The sequence below is a fragment of the Catharus ustulatus genome, chromosome 3, assembly GCF_009819885.2.
Source record: "Catharus ustulatus isolate bCatUst1 chromosome 3, bCatUst1.pri.v2, whole genome shotgun sequence".
Classification (NCBI taxonomy): domain Eukaryota; kingdom Metazoa; phylum Chordata; class Aves; order Passeriformes; family Turdidae; genus Catharus; species Catharus ustulatus.
Genome location: NC_046223.1, coordinates 11,786,859 through 11,810,082, shown reverse-complemented (window position 1 = coordinate 11,810,082; position 23,224 = coordinate 11,786,859). Strand labels below are relative to the sequence as shown.

General features: G+C 45.9%; 1 protein-coding gene across 9 annotated transcripts in view; it reads left to right on the top strand.

Moving 5' to 3' along the window:
• Window positions 1–23,224, top strand: part of EHBP1 (EH domain binding protein 1) — a 212,207-nt gene that overhangs the window by 149,225 nt on the left and 39,758 nt on the right. For 4 of the 9 annotated variants that reach the window (XM_033054322.1, XM_033054320.1, XM_033054327.1 and 1 more), the window contains 3 exons: window positions 6,421–6,565; window positions 17,843–17,959; window positions 20,737–20,864. In XM_033054322.1, the coding sequence (XP_032910213.1) occupies window positions 6,421–6,565; window positions 17,843–17,959; window positions 20,737–20,864 (390 nt within the window). Of the gene's footprint in view, window positions 1–6,417; window positions 6,566–17,842; window positions 17,960–20,736; window positions 20,865–23,224 lie in introns of all 9 variants that reach the window. The other 5 variants (XM_033054321.1, XM_033054319.2, XM_033054318.1 and 2 more) reach the window with 2 other exon arrangements.

Below are 23,224 nucleotides of genomic sequence, written 5' to 3'. Positions count from 1 at the left end.
TGCCAGCAGTTTGCAGGACTTTTTTTTTTTTAAAAAAAAAAAAAAAAACACCCAGCAAAATAGGGTCCAGGGAGATGTAGGGTTTGCACTTGTTCTTTTCATTCTCATCACATAGAAGCAGACAGGGATCTCGTTACCCTCCCCCAAAAATTGAGAGAAGAGGGGGAGGAAAACCAACTTTCAGAGGCCCCCTGCAGCCCTCTGGCTTTGTTCGACTGGGAGTGACCCGGGAGCATTCCTCAGGAGGGCACGTCCCCTCCCTTGGCGCGGGGCTGCCTGCCCCAGGAGGAAACTTCCCAGGATGGCAGTCTGAGAGATGCTGCTCTCCAGCTTACGCATCCCATACACTTGCCAAAAGTCTTTGTTTCATAACACCACTTTTTTACTCTCCCTCCTTTTTTTTTTTTTTTAAATTATAAAGTCAAGTTTACACAAGAGAAAATCCCTTAAGTGGAGCTCAACGAATGTTGACTCCTACAATGAGTAAGCAGCTTTCTTAACTTCTGTCTGTAACTCAGCTGTGGAAAGGCACAGAAAACTCCATCGCTAGCCTGCTCATCTTGGATCAGACGCTCTGCCTTGTCTGGATGATGGCACTATTTTAGGATATTTCTGAGCCTGCATGCTTGAGCCCCTGTTTGTGGGTCATGCCAATAGCACTGACAGTAACGATGACAGGCAGAACAAGCTCATGGATCCCAGCACCTTAGGTGATTGTTGACCTTAATTATACTTCCTGGATCGAGGAGAGCACAAACTTGCCTTAGCAGGGAAAATTCCAGGGAAGAAGTTAGTGGAGGCCTTTGTCTCTGCTTTTGGTTTAGGTCAACTTTCTCGGTGGTGTTTCCTGGGAACCCTGTGGGTTAGCAGGGCTGCCCTTGCAGGGCTCTCTGGGAAAGCACCTCACTCTCTGCAGCAGCGCAAGCAAGCGAGGACAGAAGGAAAACACAACGTGTGTTTGGAATTGAGTCTCTCAGCCTGTCCCTGAAACTTGCTGTAGAGCCAAGTGCAGTGTGAAACAGATGAGATCGCCTCTGTCACAGAGATTTGCAGCTCTGAAATGGTTAAATGGGTTAAATCTTATTTATCTGAATAGAACTTGGGGGCTGTTTAGCAGAATGCTCCAGCACAAATACCTGTGGTTCACTTTGACGTTACAATTTTTTTGTTGGTTTCTTTACTTATAAATACTTGAACTGTTAGACCTTTTACTTTTTTCTCTGAGAAAGATGTATTTGTACCAGATTAGAAAAGCTAAACTGTTTCTTTACATTGAATAATCAACCTGTCATGACAAATCTATCTACTTCTGCATGAGTAGGTGCCAGTTTGACTAGCTTCTTTTAGGCTCACACTGGGTTTTAAGCTGGATCCGTGTGCATGACTGGCAGTGCATTTGTTGGACCAGATCTAAGGAGCCAGAGAGCGTTCAGCTCCTTTTTGCCTACAAAAGAGCAGCCAGACAACCAGCAAGAGGCCTTGGATGTAGCACAAGGTGATACTTACTTAGTCAGCCATTCTTTTTTTCAAATATTTTTTTTTCCATTCAGTAAACTAAGAGTTTTTCAGTTTCACAATGACACAAGGAATTAAATTATCAGTGGATTGTTTTTCTACAGCCACCATTCTTCACACAGAAATACTGTACCAAGTGAATTGTACCTTTTCCAGAATAACATACAATTATTTTTAAAATTAAAAAATAAAAATAAAATAAATTGCTGGCTTCTTCTTTAAAAATGTCTCCTAGTTTAAGGAGATGTTTTCCATTTTGCAGCCACACCACCCCATTTTATTGTGAATTTTGGAAGATTTTTTTCTTAACAGCTTTGTTAAAATACTGTTTGTGATTCTTCCAATTTTAGACTTTGAGCTTCTTCTGTGTTCATTGTGTCTTGTCTCATCAGTGCATTGGTGCCCTAGCTCCTAAGCCAGTAACTGTTTAAGCAGTTTGATACTTTTTGTGATATGCATTCATGAAAAAATATTTTCAAGCTACATGCAGTTTATCAATAGTGAGGTAGCTGATGTATACACCAGGCAGAAAATACCCAAGATGTTTATGTCCATCTTTGCTTACCACCTCCTATGATCTGAATAGCCACAGAATTCCAAAACCACTTTTGTTTATGCCTAGTATTCCTTGCTTAGCAATCTGTATTTTGCTCACTACCTGTGTATTTTGAGCTGTTCTGAAACAGTGGTAGAGACCAAACATAAATGTGATCCCCAGGGTGATCAAAGATTTAATCTGACCAGATGGGACAAACTTGAGAAAGATTTTGACTTTCCACTCTGTTTTGCAACAAGAAAGGCTGATTTTTTTTTTCTTCCCGTCCTTTCTTTGTTAGCAAAGGCAGAGATCAGGCCATCCCCAGAGGAATGAGCAGGTGTGGCCATTTACAAGCATGTCTGGTTATATTATAAACCAACATAAGAAAAGTTTGAAATGGTTTGAAAAGATCTGCTAAACAGTTTTAATGTTTCATCCCAAATCCTATTTACTCAAACAAGAGCCGATCAAGGTCACAGTACAACTCAGCCTGCTCAAACCTTTAAAGCTGGTGTAGTTTTATTTATTTATTTTATTTATTTTTCATTCTTCTTTCTCTTCTAACTGAATAGGTACATTTTGGTAATCCTGAATAGGTACATTTTGGTAATCCTTGCCTCTGGACAAGCACAGAAGTCTTTTTCTTTCTGAATGGTTAATAACAGAGCCGTTCTTCCTGTCTAATGATGAAAGAGGTGGCAGTCAAGTTCTTTCTCTTAGATGTACTGTGCACTCACGGCCGACCACAAACCATTTTGAAACCTACAGCTTCAGGAATTGCTTGCTGTCATATAACTCTGGTTTGATTTTGTTGCTGTCGATTATAAGTAATTTCCCACATTTTTTTAATTTTACTTTTTCCCCCAGTCTATGGACACAGTAAAGAATTTACTTTTTAAATGGCAAATAAATGCAGTTCACCAGATTATATTTTTTTTGTAATGAGAAGACGATATGTTATCAGAATGCCGGTATAAAGTCAGTTTGGATCTTCCCATAATTTTGCCAAAGGCAAAGATTTTGTGGGTGGGTTTTTTTGTTGGTTTTTTTTTTGTTTGTTTGTTTGTTTGTTTTGGGGTGGTTTTTTTTCTTTTTAATGTGAGAAGATTGCAAAATTTTTAGTCATTTAATGACATGGTTTTTAAGGAGGTGTTTGGGGTTTTTTTACCCTGAAAGACTCCACCACTCTCAATATTTTCCTGAGTTGGGCAGCTCTCAGCTGGCTGGGTAATGATCTCGGAAACTGCCCTGCCAGTGTTTCACATTTGAATTCACCTTCCCAAATCCACGGCATAATTTTTGGCCAAAGTAATGTCAGTCATTGCTGTCTGCGGCGAGTACAAACAGGACCCCCTAATGGCAGCCATTTTTATTTGTTTCTTAAGATCCAAAGGCTGCTGAAAGAACAATTGGATAAAGTTGAGGATTGGAGAAGCTTGATTTTCTTGTTCCAGTGAAATGAAACTCCTGTCCTTTTTTTTCTTCCCCTTTCCCTTAAAAGCCGGAGTCAGCTAGGGGGTTGTAGCTGTGTCAAAGCCGTTGGGATGCCTCTGCTGATCACTTTAATTACTAGGACTAAGGAGGATAAAATTAAAAGTAGCACCATTGAAGCAGTGGAAGAAAGCTTGCCGAGATGTCAGTGAACTGTGAAATATAAAAATTGCATACCAATACATTTTTATAGGAGGGAAACAAGGAATTACATTACTTATTCTTGAAGAGTTTGTCCTTAAATAGTGAAGTTTTCGTCACTGCATCTGCATGGCAGATCTTTAAACCATTACAAAATAGTTGGGGGGAAATAACAAAGAAAACTTTAATGTCTCTTTGACTTGTCAGATTTGTGTCAGAGGGTGGAAGATTTTACTGAGTTTTCTTTTCAACTGTACAGGGAAAAATAATGTGTGTTTGCTTGGTCCTTTCTTGGTGCAGTGCTTCTTTTCATATCTCCTGGGTTGTTTGGTTTTTTGATATTTTTGTTCATGACTCTGTACCTCTCTCAAGTGCTTTCCTTCCCAAATTCTAGCTTGATATGCTGTTTACCTATTTTTCTGTACCTCAAAACTTAAGTCTATCTACTTTTTCTGCTCTCAGTTTCACTGCTTCTTCTTACCAGTGTTTCTCCTGCCAAACTCAGTAACCAAGGGTTCAAATACCTGAATTGAATTTAAGCAAGAACTACGCTGGTTTTTCCCTTATCCGCTGGTGATGATTGGCTTAATCAGCACAAACACAAGCCACCATAATCTGTGTTTGCTTGGAGATCCCCGGGATGTTAATGACTATGCTAATAATTCAGGATACAAGTTCTCTTTCAGGAGGAGGGGAGGAAAGGAGACAGGAGAAATCAGCCGACTCAGTTTAGGGCATTTTTTTCACTAACATGTAACTGGCCCTATTTTAAATTACATGTGCCAAAGTAGATTAAATTGTTTGACATTAAACCATGTGAGAATCTTAATTTTGTCCATTTGTTCTTCGAAGTCATATAAATTAAGCCCACAAGTTCCTATATCCAAGGAATTAGGAATATCAGAGATTTGAGCAGTTTTATTTCAAGTAAAATTCAATGTAATTAATGTTACCAAATACTGTGGGTCGAAATAAAACTGTTTGCTGTGTCAGTTGGCTGGCTAGAAATTAAATTAAATTGATCTATTATAGTGCTTGGGGGGGGGGGGGGGGGGGGAAGCTTTCCAGTTGTCTTTCTAATGTGTACTTTACCAAATAAATTTTTGATAGAACTGTTGCTCTGTGCCTTCTGGGAAGTTAAAGGCTGAGAAAGCAAACAAAGCCCATGTGCCATCCCGCTGCCTCGAAGGGCCCAGGCAGAATTGTCTTTCCAGGGGAGGACATTAGGAGAAAAGTAAATCAAGGCAATCTGATAGGGAATCGGAACTCTGTCACTCAGAGGCGAGATATTGTGCTGTGTCCATATACTTTGTTTACTGTAGGGTATTATGAGTTGTAACCTGCCCATGCAAGCTGTTAATGAGGCTAAATCTTTCTGCTTGAGGATTGAATTACAGCACACCTCTGGGCTAATGGTTATAAACAGAAAGTCCCATTAGGGCTGCATTCTGATTCAGTCATTTGCATTTTTCCTATTGTGCTGAGAACAATGCTGAGTAAATAGCTACAAACAAACAATTTGCATGGAAATGGATAAAATGTACCTAATTAGTATTTTGCGCTTGTTTTATTAATGATTGCTTAAACTAAATAGTACTTAGCAACAGCTCTCACCAGCCTCTGCAGGTGTGGGATGCTCAAGTTTCTGGCTTGGTGGGAAGGCTGCCAGAATGGCTCTCCAAAATTAGGCACTTTGTTATATTCCACTTAGTTCAGGTCAGCTGCCTGTACCTGGTATTTATCCAGGTCATTGTGTCAATAATGCATAAACTTATTGGCAGGTTAGATTTAAGCCAAGGACTCTGACTTTGTTGCACTTTATGGGCATTTCTGATATTGAAGGGAGGGGAAAAACAGTCCTAGCAAAAATCCCATGGTTAAGATGAAAACTGAAACGGTTTCCCTTTATGGAATCTTATAGATGTGTTTAAACACATCTTTTTATGAAGGTTTTTTTATCATGGTGGGTTAGTCTTTTACAAAATTTCATGCTGCAGAACTTTGTTTATTTATGTAACTGAAATATTACCACGCTTCTAAGTTATGAGCTTTAGTGGGACAGCACTATCTGGCATGGTTTCGGCATGATTCCTTTAATTACTGACCAAAACCCCACTAGTAGGATGCTTTAAAGAGATGCGAAGTCTTTTCTGCGGTGAGAGCCTCTATTGTTCTTTCAGTAATTTTCATTAGTTTTTTGGTGTTTTTTTTAAAGAAAAATATGAATTGAAGTCAAAGAACATGCCTCAGATTTGATGCCTCTTTATGCTTTGAGGTCAGCTTGGTGCTTGGAGTAACCAAGAGCAATATCTGGCTTTTCAGTTCAGTTCTGTGACAGAATACTACTCAAATGAGTAATTCAATTTAGTAAAACCATTTTATAGCCACGGTAAAACTACACTCAAATCACCTATTGGGTGTGATTACTTTGAGACTAAAGTGTCTGCAAATTTTCATCAAGGTGTTTTTATAGAACATAATTTATAAAAGCTTTACATTGCAAATCATCGGGTTTCTAATGCAGTAATAATTTGGGGAATGCTTAAAAAAAATAATGTGACGCATGGATGTCTTTAAAAATTGTGGTGTGACACCCAACTGATATCGAGCGTCCTATTTATAATGTGGGCCAAGCACCATGCTGTAAACCAGTTCCTATCATGATGATCAGATTGAGAATGAAATTGCATTTCTGTCAATTACTGAGTTGGCAACTGTTCAATATATCTTAGCAGCAAGATGAAGAGCGGCGTCGGCAGCTGAGAGAGAGAGCTCGTCAGCTAATAGCAGAAGCTCGATCTGGAGTGAAGATGTCAGAACTTCCCAGCTACACTGAAATGGCTGCAGAAAAGTTGAAAGAAAGGTCAAAGGCATCTGGAGGTGAGCTGAGGAACCTTGTATCTTATTCCTATGGCAACCTAGAAACCAGAGACCTTTTTGGGTATCACTTTTATTCACACTTCAAAACGCTGTTGTTCATTAGGTGAACATATCAAAAGACCTGGCCGTAGATGTGTTTCCTAAATGTGCGTTGTGTCACTTAATTTCCAACAACTAAAAGAAAAGCATACATGTGATTGGGGCAAAAATATGTTCTGTCAACGAGTAGTTCATGTTGGCCCATTATGTACAGGTTTCTCATTACCCAGAGTTTTTTAGAATTTCATGGTTGTTGGTTCTCTTCAATATATATTTTTATATAGGAATGTGGACATAATTTTTGGGGGAAATAACATTTGAAATATTTAAGAAATATTATTTTGTATTAAATGTGTTCAAAATAATAGAATTTTAAAGGTGGCCTGTGAGAGTTGGGGGCACTTGCTTTTACAGGTTTGGAGTTGTAATATTGCTATAATGTTATTAAACTGGCTTTGAAATACCATTAAAATTCATATACCTGCCAGTGTTATGAGCTGGAGTAATGTAGTGTCACTCAAACTCAAATGGGTGCTGAGCACACATTTCAGTGCAAGCTTCTTGCTCTTCTAATGTCTTCTACATATTCTAAGGGAAATAGTGTTTCTCAGACTAACTTGTAATCATAAGCCAAAGTGTAAGGAAAATCCAGCTTGATACTGACGCTGCATTCAATGTAGATTCAACAAAAATATTTCTTTCTTCTTTACTACATGTATTTTGTATGCATAAATATTTAAATACAGTCTTACTGCACCCTAACCCTTACACTTCTGTTCCATTCAACACCAAAGAGAAGGCAGTGACTTGTACATCTCCCTTTGATTCTGGTCTTCAGTTTTACTCTCTTTTCCCCGGTAAACCAAGCTTGCCAACACAACCCTCTTTTGTGACAAATAGAGAAATTACAGTAATTTCACGACTATAAGGCGCACCCTTATGACTAAAATTTTTCCCTAAACCCGGAAGTGCGCCTTATAGTCCGGTGCGCCTTATCTGATGGACAAAGTTGCGAAATTTGCCAAACCGGAAGTGCGAGCCGCAATGGGGGGGCGGTGCCGCGGGAGCACCGTGTCGCAAGCGGGGGCGGGAGCGGGCGGCCACAGCCGGCAGGAGCCAAGAGGGGAGGGAGGCAGCCAACGCCAGTCCTGGCCTGGGCGGAACAAGGAGCTGGGTGGCGCCACCACGGGCGCTGGGGGAACGAGAAGCCGGGCGGCGCCGGCCCTGGACCGGGCGAGGGGGAAACGAGAACCCGGGTGGCCCTGGCCCGGGCGCAGAGGGAACAAGAAGTGCGAGCCCGCAACAGCCCTGAGCAGAGCCCGCCCGGCGGCGGCATCGGAGCAGCGGCAGCGAAGCCCCTGCAGCCGCCAAAAGGCGGCGCCGGCCGAGCCGCTGCAGCCGTGATAGAGCGGCGGCGGCGAAGCCCCGGCGGCCGGTGGATCGCGGCATCGGGGAAGCCCCCGCGGTCGCCAAATCGCGGTGCCGCCGGAGCCCCTGCGGCCGCCGAATCGCGGCGCAGACCGAGCCCCCGCGGCCGCCAAGAAGCGGCACCGCCCGAGTCCCCGCGGCCGCCGAGAAGCGGCACCGCCAGAGCCCCCGCGGCCGCCGAATCGTGGCGCCGGCCGAGCCCCCGCGGCCGCTGAGAAGCGGCTCCAGCCGAGTCCCCGTGGCCGCCGAATCGCAGCGGTGGCCGAGCCCCCGCGGCCGCCGAGAAGCGGCGGCATGGAAGCCCCTTGCGGCCGCCGAATCGCGGTGCCGCCGGAGCCCCTGCGGCCGCTGAATCGCGGTGCCGCCGGAGCCCCCGCGGCCACCGAATCACGGCGGCGGCCGAGCCCCCGCGGCTGCCGAGAAGCGGCGCCGCCGGAGCCCCCGCGGCCGCCAAATCGCAGCGGCGACAGGGAAACCCCTTGCGACCGCCGAATCGCGGTGCCGCCGGAGCCCCTGCGGCCGCCGAATCGCGGTGCCGCCGGAGCCCCCGCGGCCACCGAATCACGGCGGCGGCCGAGCCCCTGCGGCTGCCGAGAAACGGTGCCGCCGGAGCCCCCGCGGCCGCCAAATCGCAGCGGCGACAGGGAAACCCCTTGCGACCGCCGAATCGCGGTGCCGCCGGAGCCCCTGCGGCCGCCGAATCGCGGTGCCGCCGGAGCCCCCGCGGCCGCCGAGAAGCGGCGCCGCCCGAGTCCCCGCGGCCGCCGAATCGCGGTGCCGCCGGAGCCCCCGCGGCCGCTGAGAAGCGGCGCCGCTGGAGCCCCCGCGGCCGCCAAATCGCGGCGGCGGCCGAGCCCCCGCGGCCGCCGAGAAGCGGCGCCAGCCGAGTCCCCGTGGCCGCCGAGAAGCGGCACCGGCCGAGCCCCCACGGCCGCCGAATCGCGGCACCGGCCGAGTCCCCGCGGCCGCCAAGAAGCGGCGCCGGCCGAGTCCCCTTGGCCGCCGAATCGCGGCGGCGGCCGAGCCCCCGCGGCCGCCGAGAAGCGGCGGCAGGGAAACCCCTTGCGGCCGCCGAATCGCGGTGCCGCCGGAGCCCCCGCGGCCGCCGAGAAGCGGCGCCGCCCGAGTCCCCGCGGCCGCCGAATCGCGGTGCCGGCGGAGCCCCCGCGGCCGCTGAGAAGCGGTGCCGCTGGAGCCCCCGCGGCCGCCAAATCGCGGCGGCGGCCGAGCCCCCGCGGCCGCCGAGAAGCGGCGCCAGCCGAGTCCCCGTGGCCGCCGAGAAGCGGCACCGGCCGAGCCCCCACGGCCGCCGAATCGCGGCACCGGCCGAGTCCCCGCGGCCGCCAAGAAGCGGCGCCGGCCGAGTCCCCTTGGCCGCCGAATCGCGGCGGCGGCCGAGCCCCCGCGGCCGCCGAGAAGCGGCAGCGGGGAAGCCCCTTGCGGCCGCCACATCGCGGTACCGCCGGAGCCCCCGCGGCCACCGAGAAGCGGTGCCGCCGGAGCCCCCGCGGCCGCCAAATCGCAGCGCAGGCCGAGCCCCTGCGGCCGCCAAATCGCGGCGCCGCCCGAGTCCCCGCATCCGCCGAGAAGCGGCGGCGGGGAAGCCCCTGCGGCCGCCGAATCGCGGTGCCGCCGGAGCCCCTGCGGCCGCCGAATCGCGGTGCCGCCAGAGCCCCCGCGGCCGCCGAATCGCGGCGACGACCGAACCCCCGCGACCGCCGAGAAGCGGCGGCGGGGAAATCCCTTGCGACCGCCGTGAAGCGGCGCCGCCGGAGCCCCTGTGGCCGCCGAGGAACGGCAGTGGGGAAGCACCCGCAGCCGCCGAAAAGCGGCGACAAGTGACGCAGCCCCGGGGAAGCGGAGAGAAGCGGCGCGGCCGCGGGGAACAACGGGAAGCGTCGCCGCCGCCGGCCACAGGGAAACCGGGACGCAGCGCGGTCGCACGGTGGAAGCTGGGTGCTGTGAACCGTGCCAGCCGGCGCCGGGGGCGGGCGGCAGTGCCGGGGCACGCCACACGGGGAGGGCCCCTGAGGCTGCATTTAAAGGCTACACTGATCTTTGAAAAATGTTTACAAATTTAGCACCTGCCAGCAATTCGTTACTTTGTTGCGCGCCGCGTGGCTCCTCGCTGCAAAAAAAAAAAAAGTGCGCCTTATAGACCGGTGCGCCTTATCTGATCTGCAAAGTTGCGAAATGTGCCGACTCCTGGGGGGTGCGCCTTATAGTCCGGTGTGCCTTATGGTCGTGAAATTACTGTGTATCCTAAATGACAGTATGACAGGTTGAGCCAAACAACACAGGACTTGGATATTACATAGACCATGGTGTTCCTCATCACTCTTCACAGTCCATGACTTCCATCCTACATTATTTCTTTACTTCCTCCTCACTGTTTCATTGTGCCTGTACATAGCTATTCCTGCCATAGTAAGGTCTTTGTCTGGTTCTATCCTGAGTGCTCAGCTGGATAGCAGTGACCCTGTTTTGTTGCAGTGACTCAGTCTTAGAGTTGCTAAATATCCCAGTGTGCTGCTTTCTGGGATGTGATTGTCCTGTTCTTATTTTCCTTCGTATTTTGCCATTGCTCTTTCTGCCCTTCATGCAATTTGTAAACAGTCTGAGAGGTAGCTGTGCATATATATTGAAATAAATCTGTATTTGTAGAGGAAGATTGCATATGCACCCAGAGAGTTTAGTGTTACTAAAGAAGCAGACAGTATCAGAACTGATGACAACTCATTTATAAAGTTATCACCGTTCTACCTATTGGGTTTTATCTAGTGGAACAATTTCCCAGCTTTCTACTTGTGCATTGATTTATACTTTCTACTTTGATTTTCTTCATTCGTGCAGTACTTCGGCCAATCTATTTGAACTTCTCTTGAACCTAATGTTTTCATTTCTGTGTCTTGTTTTATCCATCTTTGCTCTTTTCATGTCAGTGTGCATTTTATGGCATTTTCTTCAGTTTTCTCCTTCTCAGAAAGAATGTGCCTTATGGCACAGCTTCCACATAATTCTACTACACCACTGGTATTTTCAGGTGCTGCACCGAATCTCCCCTAAAGAAATGCATTCTTCTAAAATGTAGTTCTTTGACACAACACCAACACTTTACAGACCAAATGAACTGGAGTTACTTCTGGGTTTAGTCTTTTTTGTTTTTCAATTTCCACCAAAAATTAGGATTTAATAGACAGTCTTCTTATTCCTACCAGACTTGGAATGTTTCCCCTAACTGCATTCACATTTTTTGTTGTGTAGAGTCCTGTATTCCCTACGCAATACCCAAGGCAAGCTTATTATCTTGTGTCTTGCAAGCTCTCTTGTCCATTATACATCATTAATCTCTTCTTCTGCATTGATTGCAATTACTTTTTGATTTACAAAAAGGAAATGTACCAAATAATTTTAATCTCAATTAAATTATTTCAGAAAAAAGTGACTTTTCTGCTCTGGGATTCTGGAGTCCTTAAAGAATAACTTCTTCCTTACAACTGTAGGTAAAAGCGTGATTTCTTTCATTGTTTCTATATGCTCATTAAGAATTTCATGCTTTGGCACTGGTGCAATATTCTTTGTTAAAAGGCTTTATTTAGCCAAGGTCTGAGAAACTCAAATGACTATGGCAAGTTGAAACTTTCCTGGATAAGCAGCATCCCTAGCTATGAAATCCAGTCTTTTTCATAGGTTATTTGGCATGTGAGACAGAAAATACTTCTTCCTGCCAACTGCCAGAGGGTTTGGGATAGCAGCTTCCAATTTATTAGATGTCCTACTAGCTTCAGGCTGATAAGCGGATGCCTCAGATGGATCCAGAGACAGTATCGAGATAGAGATCCAAATACACCCCCTTTTCCTAGCAGCAATGGGACAGAGGAATTGACATATTATCTAGGAATTGTCCCTGAGCAGTAGAACACCTGTCTGCTCTTCTGGGATTTGGATGGTGTGTTTTCTTTACTCTCTGGCACATCTCCATCCTTTATTTGAGCTGGCGTCAGTGTGAAAAGTGGCTCGGACCTGGGGGCGGTGAGGACAGGGTACGTTTGTGATCGTACTTCTGAGGCAGCGATCTTCAGGGAATGTACGTGGTGGCACAACCTTTCTCATCATGCTTAGTCTACAACTCATGGAACAAATGTTGGGTCTGTAATATTTTTAGCAGGCAGTATTTCTGTCTGTCGGCAGTTACTGCTGTAATTTCTTGTCCTGACATCAGATTCCTTGTACATGGAACCAGTATTTCAACTCTGCATTTCTTCCGTTCCCCGCCTTTGCTGCCTTTGTTGCTGTGCACAGGCTCCTGTCACATCCTGTAACCTTAAAGCGATCTCTGTACCTGAAAGTAAATAAACTAAATATCTCAACATCCTCAAGCCTGAAGGACTTCCCAGAGATAATGCTGAAGGGTGGAGATAACTTCCCTGAAGAGTGAGTCTTGTTTGTTCACCTTCTTCCAGTAACGTGATCCAGCCCCCATCATTGCTTTTGCTTCACTATGAAAATTACAGTAATTTCACGAATACAAGCCGCACCAATTTGACTAAGATTTTACTCCTAAACCGGAAATGCGGCTAATAATCAGGAGCGGCTAATACAACCTCAGAAGTGCCTGCCAGAGTGCTGAGCCGAGCAGCTGCAAAGTCGGCATTTTGCGATTGTTACAAATCGCTACTCTGTTGCACCGCGGGTGGAGCCTGGCTGCCTGCAGGCAGCACGGGGGGCGGGGAGAGAGGCGGGAGAGCTCTCTTTCCTCCTCTGCCACAGCCCAGGGGAGAGACGGGGAGGGCCCGGCGCCGCCATTGCTGCGGCCCGGGGAGGAGAGGGGGGACCCGGGCCGCCCCTACCGCGGCCCGGGGAGGGGGGGGGAAGCCCGCGCCGCCATTGCTGCGGCCCAGGGAGGGGGGGGGAAGCGCACACCGCCATTGCTGCGGCCCGGGGAGGGGGAGGGAAGCGCGCGCCGCCATTGCTGCGGCCCGGGGAGGGGGGGAAGCGCGCGCCGCCATTGCTGCGGCCCAGGGAGGGGGGGGAAGCGCGCGCCGCCATTGCTGCGGCTCGGGGAGCCGACAGGAGCCTCGCGCAAGCCATTGCTGCGGCTCGGGGAGCCGACAGGAGCCCCGCGCAAGCCATTGCTGTGGCCCGGGGAGCCGACGGGAGCCCCGCGCAGCCATTGCCGCGGCTCGGGGAGCCGACGGGGTGCTTTGTCCCCGCCCGCCGCCGCCGCGGCAGGAGCGGGGAAACTCCGTCCCTGCCCGCCGCCGGCGCCACGGGCGCGGGAAAGCTCCGTCCCCGCCCGCCGCCGCTGCCGTAGGAGCGGGGGAAGCTCCGTCCCTGCCTGCCACCGCGGGGCAGCGCCGACCCGGGGTGACCGAGCCCAGTGGCAGCGGCGGCCGGCCCCAAGCTGCAGCACCGTGCTGGGCCACCTGGCCCCGTCAGCGGCCCCTAGCGGGCCGAGCCTGCACAGCCTTAGCTCAGCCAGTAAACCCCGCCCTCCCGCGGTTCTGTTACTAATTGCACGCGGGTCCTCGCTGCGAACGACAAAGCGGCTTATATTCGGGTGCGGCTTATCTATGGACAAAAACCAAAATGTTTGCCAACACCCAGTGATGCGGCTTATATTCAGTGCGGCTTGTATTCGTGAATTTACTGTACTCCTTTTTCATTTAATCTAGAAATTGATGCAGTCAGCTGCAAATCCTTCACATGTGGACACGCTTAAACCAAGTCAAGAGAACATCAGTTTAACCACAAATTACGCCTGACCTTAATCTGAGTACTAAGACGTAAGAGCTATAAAATGCTTGTGGGTCCCTTTCCACCAATATTCTGGCATTTCCACATGGTTCCAAAAGATACTTATTTCTCTCTCTCCAGTCCACACTGCAATGCATGTTGTGCAGGAGATGGTCAGGGCTGTTAAGTTGTTGACTCAATCCTTTATCTTTTATTTTGCTCATTCCTTCATGACATAGTAAATCTTTACTGTCTTTCTAGGATTCAGATGTACATACTTTCCAAGGAAGCAGTTCTTCAGTCGCTTTCTAAATGTCTGCCCTGGTTCTCGACCAAGTGCTTTAAGTTTTTCACACTAGCAATTTGTTCTTTTCATGAAAAATATCTGTTATCTCTTCGTCATGTTGTTCCTTTTATCATTTATAATTGCAAAATCTTGTTGTAACATGCTCCCTAAACACATTTCCCTTTTAATACACTGGAAGAACACCGAACTGGAAAAAAACCCTAGAGTAATTTAAATCAAGGAATCTAGATTTTTTAAGATACTCGAAAAACTCTGAAATTACTTCAAATTACTGCTTTTAATTGATTTTCTTAAAAATAAAGTGGCAATGTCCTGATAATCATATTCAGTCAAAGTCTGCCAACTTTAAATTAAATACTAGGTCAGGTCATTATCTGATACTAGAAACTGGTGTCTCCCACATCGCCATCTCTTTTGTTTCCTAAAATGATGGTGTCAAAGGCAGTGCCTCTGATCTCATCTTGTTATGTTAAATTAAAGAAAATCAAGTAATCTAATATAAGCAGTCCCATAGTATGCAGGAGTCTTAAACCCTGTCATCTTGTTTAGATTGTTTTGACACGTCTACCATCCGGTGGGATCCCTAGTAGTTGTGAGCTGATCTTGTGAGCTGACTCCTTTGGGTGATTCCAAAAGTCATTGCCTGCTTCTAGGCTTCAGGTGGATTTGGTTTCCCTCTGCCATGAGTGTCTCTCTTTCTTCCCTTCTACCTCTTCCAAATGTCCACAGTAGCCCAGTGCTGTCAGTGTGCCCCTGTGAACACCATTTGAGAGTACCATGGCCTGAGTGCCACTGAATTTCTCTAACACCATCATGAAGGATTTATAATGGTGTACAAAGTCCACTTCTCATCGGAAACGGAAGAGCAGCTTTGAAGGAAATTCAAAACCATCAGAATTGCTGCTGTTGTTGCTTTACCATTCTCTGTTTTCTCTTCAGTCTGCTCTTTATTCCTTTACTTTTTGTCCTATTTTCCATTTCATGAAGATCATACTGTGCCATTCTGCTTTGTTCCCTTACCTCTGCACTTCCTGAAACAACAGGAGTCCAGATCCATGGATTACCTATGTGAGTTTAAGTGGAAACAGAAGGGGTGTCTCAGAGCTGGGAGTGTTTCTGCCCACCCATTTCCACACCTGATGCACAATCTGTCAGGTCCCAGGTCTGGTAGCAGATCCTGGATTGGCTGCAAAGAAATGTTCTTCTCCATCACTCTGGCTCAATCTGGGGCAGCTTGGAAGAAAGCTGAGTCTCCTAGACACCAAGGAGAACACAGGGAGGGGAGCCCAGGGAAGTCATGGTGCTCAGCTGAAGCACAGGGGTCCTGCCTCACAGGCTGCTGCTCCATCACACACACAACCAATGGTGGATAAAACACTGAAGGGGGAGCTTCTTTGCTGCTGTCTGTTGCAGCAAGAGCCTTACCCTATATCAGCACAGATCTGTGGAAGATGTTGGCTAGTTACAGGGGAATTGAGGGAGCAGCTGGTTAGAAAAAAGTAATTGACATAAAAAAGTTAACAAGCTCCTAAAATGGGAATTATAGGAGATGATGTGGAGATAAAGGATGTATGACTGTTGTGACAGCAGTGTGGCCTAAAGTGCAAACCTCAGGGCTGGGAATGAGGTTGAGTGTGTTTCCAAGACATGAGTGATCAGTGCCAATCCTGGTCCAAATCTCTGGGATTCAGAATTATGGCATCATGGTACTATATTTAGAATCCTTTTTGTTTATATGATGTTTGAATATACCCATGTCCTGTATTTATAATTTGTATTTTTTTCTTGTCTTAGATATTTCAAAGTTCCTTTAGTTTCTTCAGACACACTTTAGCCTACTCCTTTTTATCATTTTTGCACACATGCATGAGTACATAGGAAAAGAATGTTAGTGTAAGTCTGAACAAGTGTAGATAGCATTTGATATGAGATTTGAAAGTGAGTAAATACAAAACATCTACTTGTTTTGAAAGTACTAATCTAGCTTTTATGGACTTGAATTTCATTATATATTTGTATTGAAAATGTGAGTCATGATTTTTTCTGGAATCTGCTTCACAATTCAGAACTTGCTATTTGATCTTCTTCAGGTTACTCTTTCTATGCCATAATTTACCTACATCATCATCATAATTGTAATTATAATAATCACCTATTTCATAAAACATTATGGGACTCATTTATGAGTGATATTCATAAGCTACTCTGAGAAACTTGGTAGAAAGATCCCATAAAAATATAATTACAATTATTATTTTATTTAAAATCTGTGTAGCTTACAAACAATGCTGATGAAAAGCAGTGCAGTAAAGCACTTTTAACTTATTCATCAATGACTTGGGTGAAGGGGCAGATGCCTGCTCAGCAAGTTCACTGGTGACACGAAGCTGGGAGCAGTGGCCAATACCCCAGAGTGCTGTGAGCCCTTCAGAGGGACCTTGACAGGCTGAGAGATGGGCAGGAAGAACCTCCTGGAATTCAACAAGGGCAAATGCAGGGTCCTGCACCTGGGGAGCAACAACCCCAGGCTGGAGGAACCTGCTGGGCAGCAACTCTGCAGAGAAGGACCTGGGGGTGCTGTGGACAACAAACTGTTCCTGGGCCAGCAGTGCCCTGGGGGACAAGGCCAGTGGGATCCTGGGCTGCATTAGGAGCTGCATTGCCAGCAGGTCAGGGAGGTGATCCTGCCCCTCTGCTCAGCCCTGGTGAGGCCAGGCTGGAGTGCTGTGTCCAGTTCTGGGATCCTCAGGACAAGAGAGACAAGGAGCTCCTGGAGAGGGTCCAGCAGAGGGTGACAGAGATGATGAAGGACCTGGAGCACCTCATTCTGAGGAAAGGCTGAGGGAGCTGGGCCTGCTCATTCTGGAGCAGAGACACTGAGAGGGAACCTCACCAATGTCTGTCAGTGTCTGCAGGGAGGGGTCAGAGCATGGACCAGGCCATGGCACAAGGGGACGCGGGCAGGAACTGAGGCTCAGGAAGTTCCACCTGAACATGAGGAAGAACTTCTTCCCTGTGCAGTCCCTCACTGGGGACATTCAAGAACCGTTTGGACACCATCCTGTGCCATGTGCTCTGCCATGACCCTGCCTGAGCAGGGAGGTTGGACCAGGTGATCCACAGGGGCCTCTTCCAACGTGACCCATCCTGTGGTTTTGGGAAAGCAGCAATTCCTGAGTGTGCTCTCACTGCACCTGACATAGCTGCTCACTGAGCATGATGTTCCAGGTGGTAGTGTTCCTCCTTGTACCAACAGGAGACTTTAAAAACTCAGTGAGGTACACTGATCACTGCTCTGGGATATACTGTACAAGGTGAGGAGTAGCAAGTCTCACCAAGCTGGGAACTCAGTACCTGGAGCCTTTCTCAGAGACAGGAGCTCAAGGTCCTTCTGCTGCCCAGACTCATCTGAACCTGCCATGTGGCAGCTTTGGTACACATTCTGCAGTATGGAGAACTGGAAGCTTGGGGGAAAACATTTTGCCTTGAGTTACCCAGAGGCTCAGTGCAGAGAACAGCCGCTGCTGAGGCCAGACTCTGCCTTTATTGGAGCAGGAGTTTCCAGCAGAGACCCCCATATGTTTAATGAATTGCCTCAGTTTAAAGATAAATCCAGAAATGGACAGACTGGAGTCTCCTTCCAGACTTATTTAATTATTTGCATTTTTATCATAACTCAGCTTGTTCTCTAAAACATTCAGGTTTTTTGAGTGATGTGTTGCATGTACATATGAAAATACTAACCTTAATGCTGTGTGTTCCTACAGATGAGGATGAGGATGATGATAATATTGAGATAGATACTAATGAGGAGGCTCCTGAATGCTCTGTTACTGGAGGTGGGGATGAACTTACTAACCTAGAAAATGACCTTGATTCAACGGGTAATTTAAATAATGGCTATTTTGTGTATTTTGCATGACTAACACTCCATCATCATATAAATACTGATGTGCTGCTTGTCTCTCTGTCAGCTTTATTCCTGTGTGCCTTTTCAGGTCTCTTAAACCCTAATGTTTAATATCCTTGCATTCATGTTTACTTAAAATTTAAAATCAACTAGATCATTATTTCCAACAATATCAGATTTAAATGTCTCTTGCTCTTTTGATGGGAAAAAGAACCCTAGGCCACATTGGTAAAGCAGAGCCACTGAAAGCACCCTGCCTGGGTTGTGCCAGGTAGGCAGAGGGATGAGCAATGGTGTGGGTGACTACAGCTGCCACTCTGCACTGCCACCCTGGCCCGTCTGCTCAGGGAGGAGAAGTAAATGTGTCTTTCTGTGTTCATATAGACCTGGTGTCTCTCTGGTTCCTTCTCAAGGACCAGTTCTTGTGTTTAGACCTCGTTGCCCTGGTGGGGGCATGGAGGTATAAATATGAGCAGAAGCAGTCCTTTTTACTTAACAGTGTTCAAATAACAGGGGTTTTATAAAGACATGAAGACACAGGAGTGTTATTCCTCTCTTTCAAAAATCTTCAAGCCCATCTGGAGTTTAGGTGATAAATGTGGTGCTAAATACGTTGGAATCTTACAGTTAGCTTAGGCCTGGAGTAACTTGGCCAGCACAGGACTGTGTCTTGAAACAGGCAGTACAAGAGAGAATATTTTCAGCATCCTCTGGCTTGATTCTGCCCATGCCAGCTAGACCCAAATATGTAGTCCATAATATGCTAAATCAGAACTTTATTTAGTGGGGATTTTTTTGTAAATTAAATCAACAGTGATGTGTATATAGCACTTTCTAGTTTTGCTTGCATGCAAAAGATCTGAGTCATGGCCTTTATTTTTTTCTATTTGAGGATTTCCAGACACATAAGAAAATATATTTAGTGTTTCCATCACTTGAATTTAGCTTATTTAAATCAGAATCCTGTCAATAATTTTCCAATAACAACTGGTTATTTTTAGGAGCTGTCCTATTGCCGCAGTGACTTACCAACATTTATTTCTGTGGGCCTTTTTTTCTGAGAGGTACCTTTTCAGGGATGCAAACCCACTGCCCAATGCTCCATGTCCACCATAGGGAGACATTCTGAAAAAAAAGCTTGGATATCATTTTGGCGTTCAGTCTGCACAGCAGCCAGAGGTAGAGACAAGAAAGAAATAAGATGGGTAGTAATACAGAAAGCAGTCTAGTGCTGTGGTAGAAATCAGACTACATGAATTTTGGTTTAAATGTGCCAATCATACCAAGTTCTAATAAAAGGTGAATATCCTGGGAAAACCTATTAGTACAACTGTTAAGGGACATTTCACATTTGGGATCAGTATGGACCATCTTAATTAGTCCCCTGCTGAAACTTAGCCTCTCTCGTATCTCTCAAGAAGAGAAAACTTTTTTTTTACTCCTTTTTGGTTTTAAATATCGCTTCTGTCTGTATTTGTCAGTACTTCTGCATGTTGTGAATCTCTTATATCATAGTTATTACATGGTGTTTATGTATAAACCCACGAGAACGTGCATGTACTTACATGTGAGCCTCAATTAAGGACACCCTAACTGAGTGTGCCAGAGGAAAGGGAAACCATCCTTCTTCATAATCCAGCCCAGCCCACTGCTGCTGGAGATAGGCAGCATTTGACTGCCCACATGCCAAAAATGTTTTGGCTAATATGCATTGGAGCACTCCAAACCTTGGAAGGAGCTGTGTGGCTAAACAGTCATGACTCCACACCAGCTAGAAGTCACCAGCCTGCAGTGAAAAACTCCGGTTGTGCACATGGGAAAACACAGGAACTGCTCTTTCCTCTGCCCGTGACCCAAGGCCGGGGTGTAAGTGCATCCCATGTGCAGGTGATGCTCCCCTGGCTCCAGTGCAGGGGTGATTCCTCACGTGGGGCTGCACATGTTTGTCTGGGGGCTTCTGTGCTAGTGTTCCTCTGCTTCCCTGCCCAGGGACAGCTCCACAGTCCTGTGCTGCAGTTTGTTATTAACACCTTCCTTCTCCTTATGTGTGCATGTGTGTAGGTGACTACGTGTGTAGGTGTGTTACAAATTCATGCAGTCAACATTCACATACAGAATGGGAGGTAAAGGTCTCAACTGTTATTTATTTGGGCTCTGATCCAAGTTGCTGAAATTGATCTAAAAATCTGGGGGCTTCAGCAGACTTTGAGTCTGTCCCTTTAATGAAATTCTGAAGTATTTTGAGACTCCCAGTTTCAACATATTCTATGAATTATAGTAAATTATCACTAGAAAGTAGTCTTTTTTGATACTGAAATTTTATGAGAAGCTGTGCCAAGAAGCCTTAGGATGAATTAATAGTTCATAAACTTGAGGGGTTATCAGTATTTAAATTATATGATAAATCGTCATCTTTAAATAAGTGACTTTTTAAGTGTGTTTTTGTACCAGAGTACAGGTATGAACCCATTGGGAGTAACTTTAAACGTTATCATTTACTTTCTGTGTTTTTCATCTGCTGTCTGCAAGCATGTTTATTGTTCATGCTGAGTATATGTATGTTTTCCAAGAAAAAATTTATGTATGTTACACAAACCTGCACCAATCACAATCACAAAAATAATTCCTTCTATTTTTTTAAAGTTCAAAATGATGGCAAAGTGAATTAAATCTATCTTTTAAGTTGCTACATTGTTGTAGTGAGTCTGCATTGAAATGCATCTCACTCTGTTGTTATATTTGCATATTTAGCAGAACAAAACAGTAAGTTGATGGATTCGAAGCTGAAGAAGCTCCTAGAAGCTCAGCCACAGGTGGCAAATTCACTCTCCAGTGCTGCTCAGAAAACTGTAACAGATAACTCAGAGCAAGACATTAAGGTAAGTTTTGCTTAATGCTTTTGTTTGGGTATCTGTGTGTTATGATCGAGGGTTTGTCTTTTGTGACGAGGGAAATAATTTCTTACCAAATCTTTCAGAGTCAGAAACTCAGAAAGTCTTTGTGGCAGTGCAGTTACATGGTTTGCAATGCACTGGCTTTTTTCCTGTAGATTGATCAACACATTTTGCTTTTTTTTTTTTTAATATATAATCTTGATACTTGTCATTGGCAGAACACTAACAGATACAAGAAGCTCTCTCAATTCTGCCTGCTGAGGTTGTTATTGATATCAGAAATGCAACACGGGCTCCATCCTGCTGCTGGTGCAATCAGTGGCCAGAGTACCTGACCTGAATGGGGGTGGGGTTGGACTCTCAGAGATTTGCCTCTCTCTTTTGCTGGTCCTCTGTTTTTCCTACATTAAAATTAAGCTGTGGTACACTTTAAAGACTTACATACTTTGGGTGCTCGATGAGTGCTTCTGAGAAAAAACAGACACAACTATGTGGTATATATGGGCACTTTACCTATTCTTAATGTTCACCACTTCAACATAAAGTGCCCACCAATCAATTTTCCATTTCATTTTCTTAATTAGACCCCTTGTGTTCTCGCTATTCTATTTTTTAAAATTAGTCCCTGTATGTCATTAATATCCCTATGGCTCTGGGGCACTTCCAGTTGGGTATAACTTTTCACCCACCTGCAGTCTGTGGGGAGAGCACTGCTGACTGAAAGGATTTCCTTCCCCAGATACAGAGATGCTTTGAAGTCCCAAAACAATGACTTTCATTGCTTTTCCCTTACACTGTCGGTTCCTATAAATTGGTGATGAAAGTGTGTGGCAGCAGCAGAGGACTTTCGGTCTCTATCTTTGAACAAAAGGAAGCCTGGATCAAGTCTGAATTTTGCGTTCAATTTAGCTTTCTGCAGTGGATTTAATGCAAAATGAAGCTGGCCCAAGAATAATACAATGGATTGAAAAGGCTAACTGAATTAGTGGGCTTAGAGGAATACATTTGTAAAGTGGCAGAAGTCCCCAGTCATAAAAAGGTTTCTTAAAATGGGATTTACTAGCTAATCACACTGATATTTTAGCATGTTGCCAGGCCTAAAAAATTAGCCATGTTTGTTTATTTTGGTAAAGACTCTGTTTTAGGCTGTCAGATGATTATTATACTAATAACAAGAAACCACCTTTTATTTAACCAAGATCTTATAACCACCTGATTAGTGCAGCTGAAAAGTCATCTGGTGGTATAAGCAATACTTGTTTCAGCCTTAATTCTGTGAAATAACACACAGGCTATCTTTTAGGGTAATTTGGTATCACCTAACCTGACAAAAATGGTATTTCTCTTTACGAAAAGCATTTGTGAAGGGGTTGATTCTTTTTAAGGTACTCCCACAAAAAGGTACAACTTAACAGTTTATCTCTGCGTGCGTCTTTTCTAAGGAAGAGTTGAAAGGCGGCGTTATAAGGAATATATGGTGTCCATCTGTTCTCATGGAGCTCTTGGCATTGAGGTGGATTTGTTTTTTAATAAAATGCAGTTTACAGGTTTATAAATGAGGCATTCTGTGTTTGTGGAAAAGGATAAACTGTTACCTTCCCTTGGGGATTGTGTATCCCCGGCCTCCTTGAGGCGAGAGAATAGGCCGTTGGAGAACTCCCTCATTACCAATTGTCTCAATGCAGAGGAAGGGCAAAGTCTTGGTAGCTTTTGATAACCAGTTTCAGCATTCAGCAGGCTTAGCTATTAGTCATGCATCTTAGCCTTTCCCTATTTACTTTCAAAACACTTAATAAAAATAATAAAAGATTAGGTATAAAATGAAATATTTGTTTGGTACACAGCACCTCGGTATCTGCAGCTTCCACACACCACTGTGGTTCAGTCTTCTGGGATATTTCGTGTTGATAGAATCATTTGAATTTGTTACCAGTATTAACATAGGAAGCCCTGGAAAAGATAATTGTAGTTTCCTTAGCTGTAAAGGGCTTACTTACAAATCTGGCTTTGGAAAGTTATAGCTGATGAAATGCAGTTCAGTGGGGTAGCATTATAATCCTACCTTTTAGACTTCATCCAGCATTAGTGGTTTATCTCAATGGGCATAAAATTAGAAACTAGTTCTTCTTGTCATACAAGTCTATGGGACTACAGAAAACGACAGATTTCTGTACCGGGCAGGGAGAGAGGCTCAAGGCAACACGCTTTAAAATGATACAGATCGTGTTCAGGGGCAGAGACTCTGTGACTTGGCAGCAGCACACGTTGGGCTTGGCACAGCAAAGGTGCAGAGGAGCGATTTTTTGTTTAAAATCGGCATTGCTGGCAAATGCCAGTCACAATGA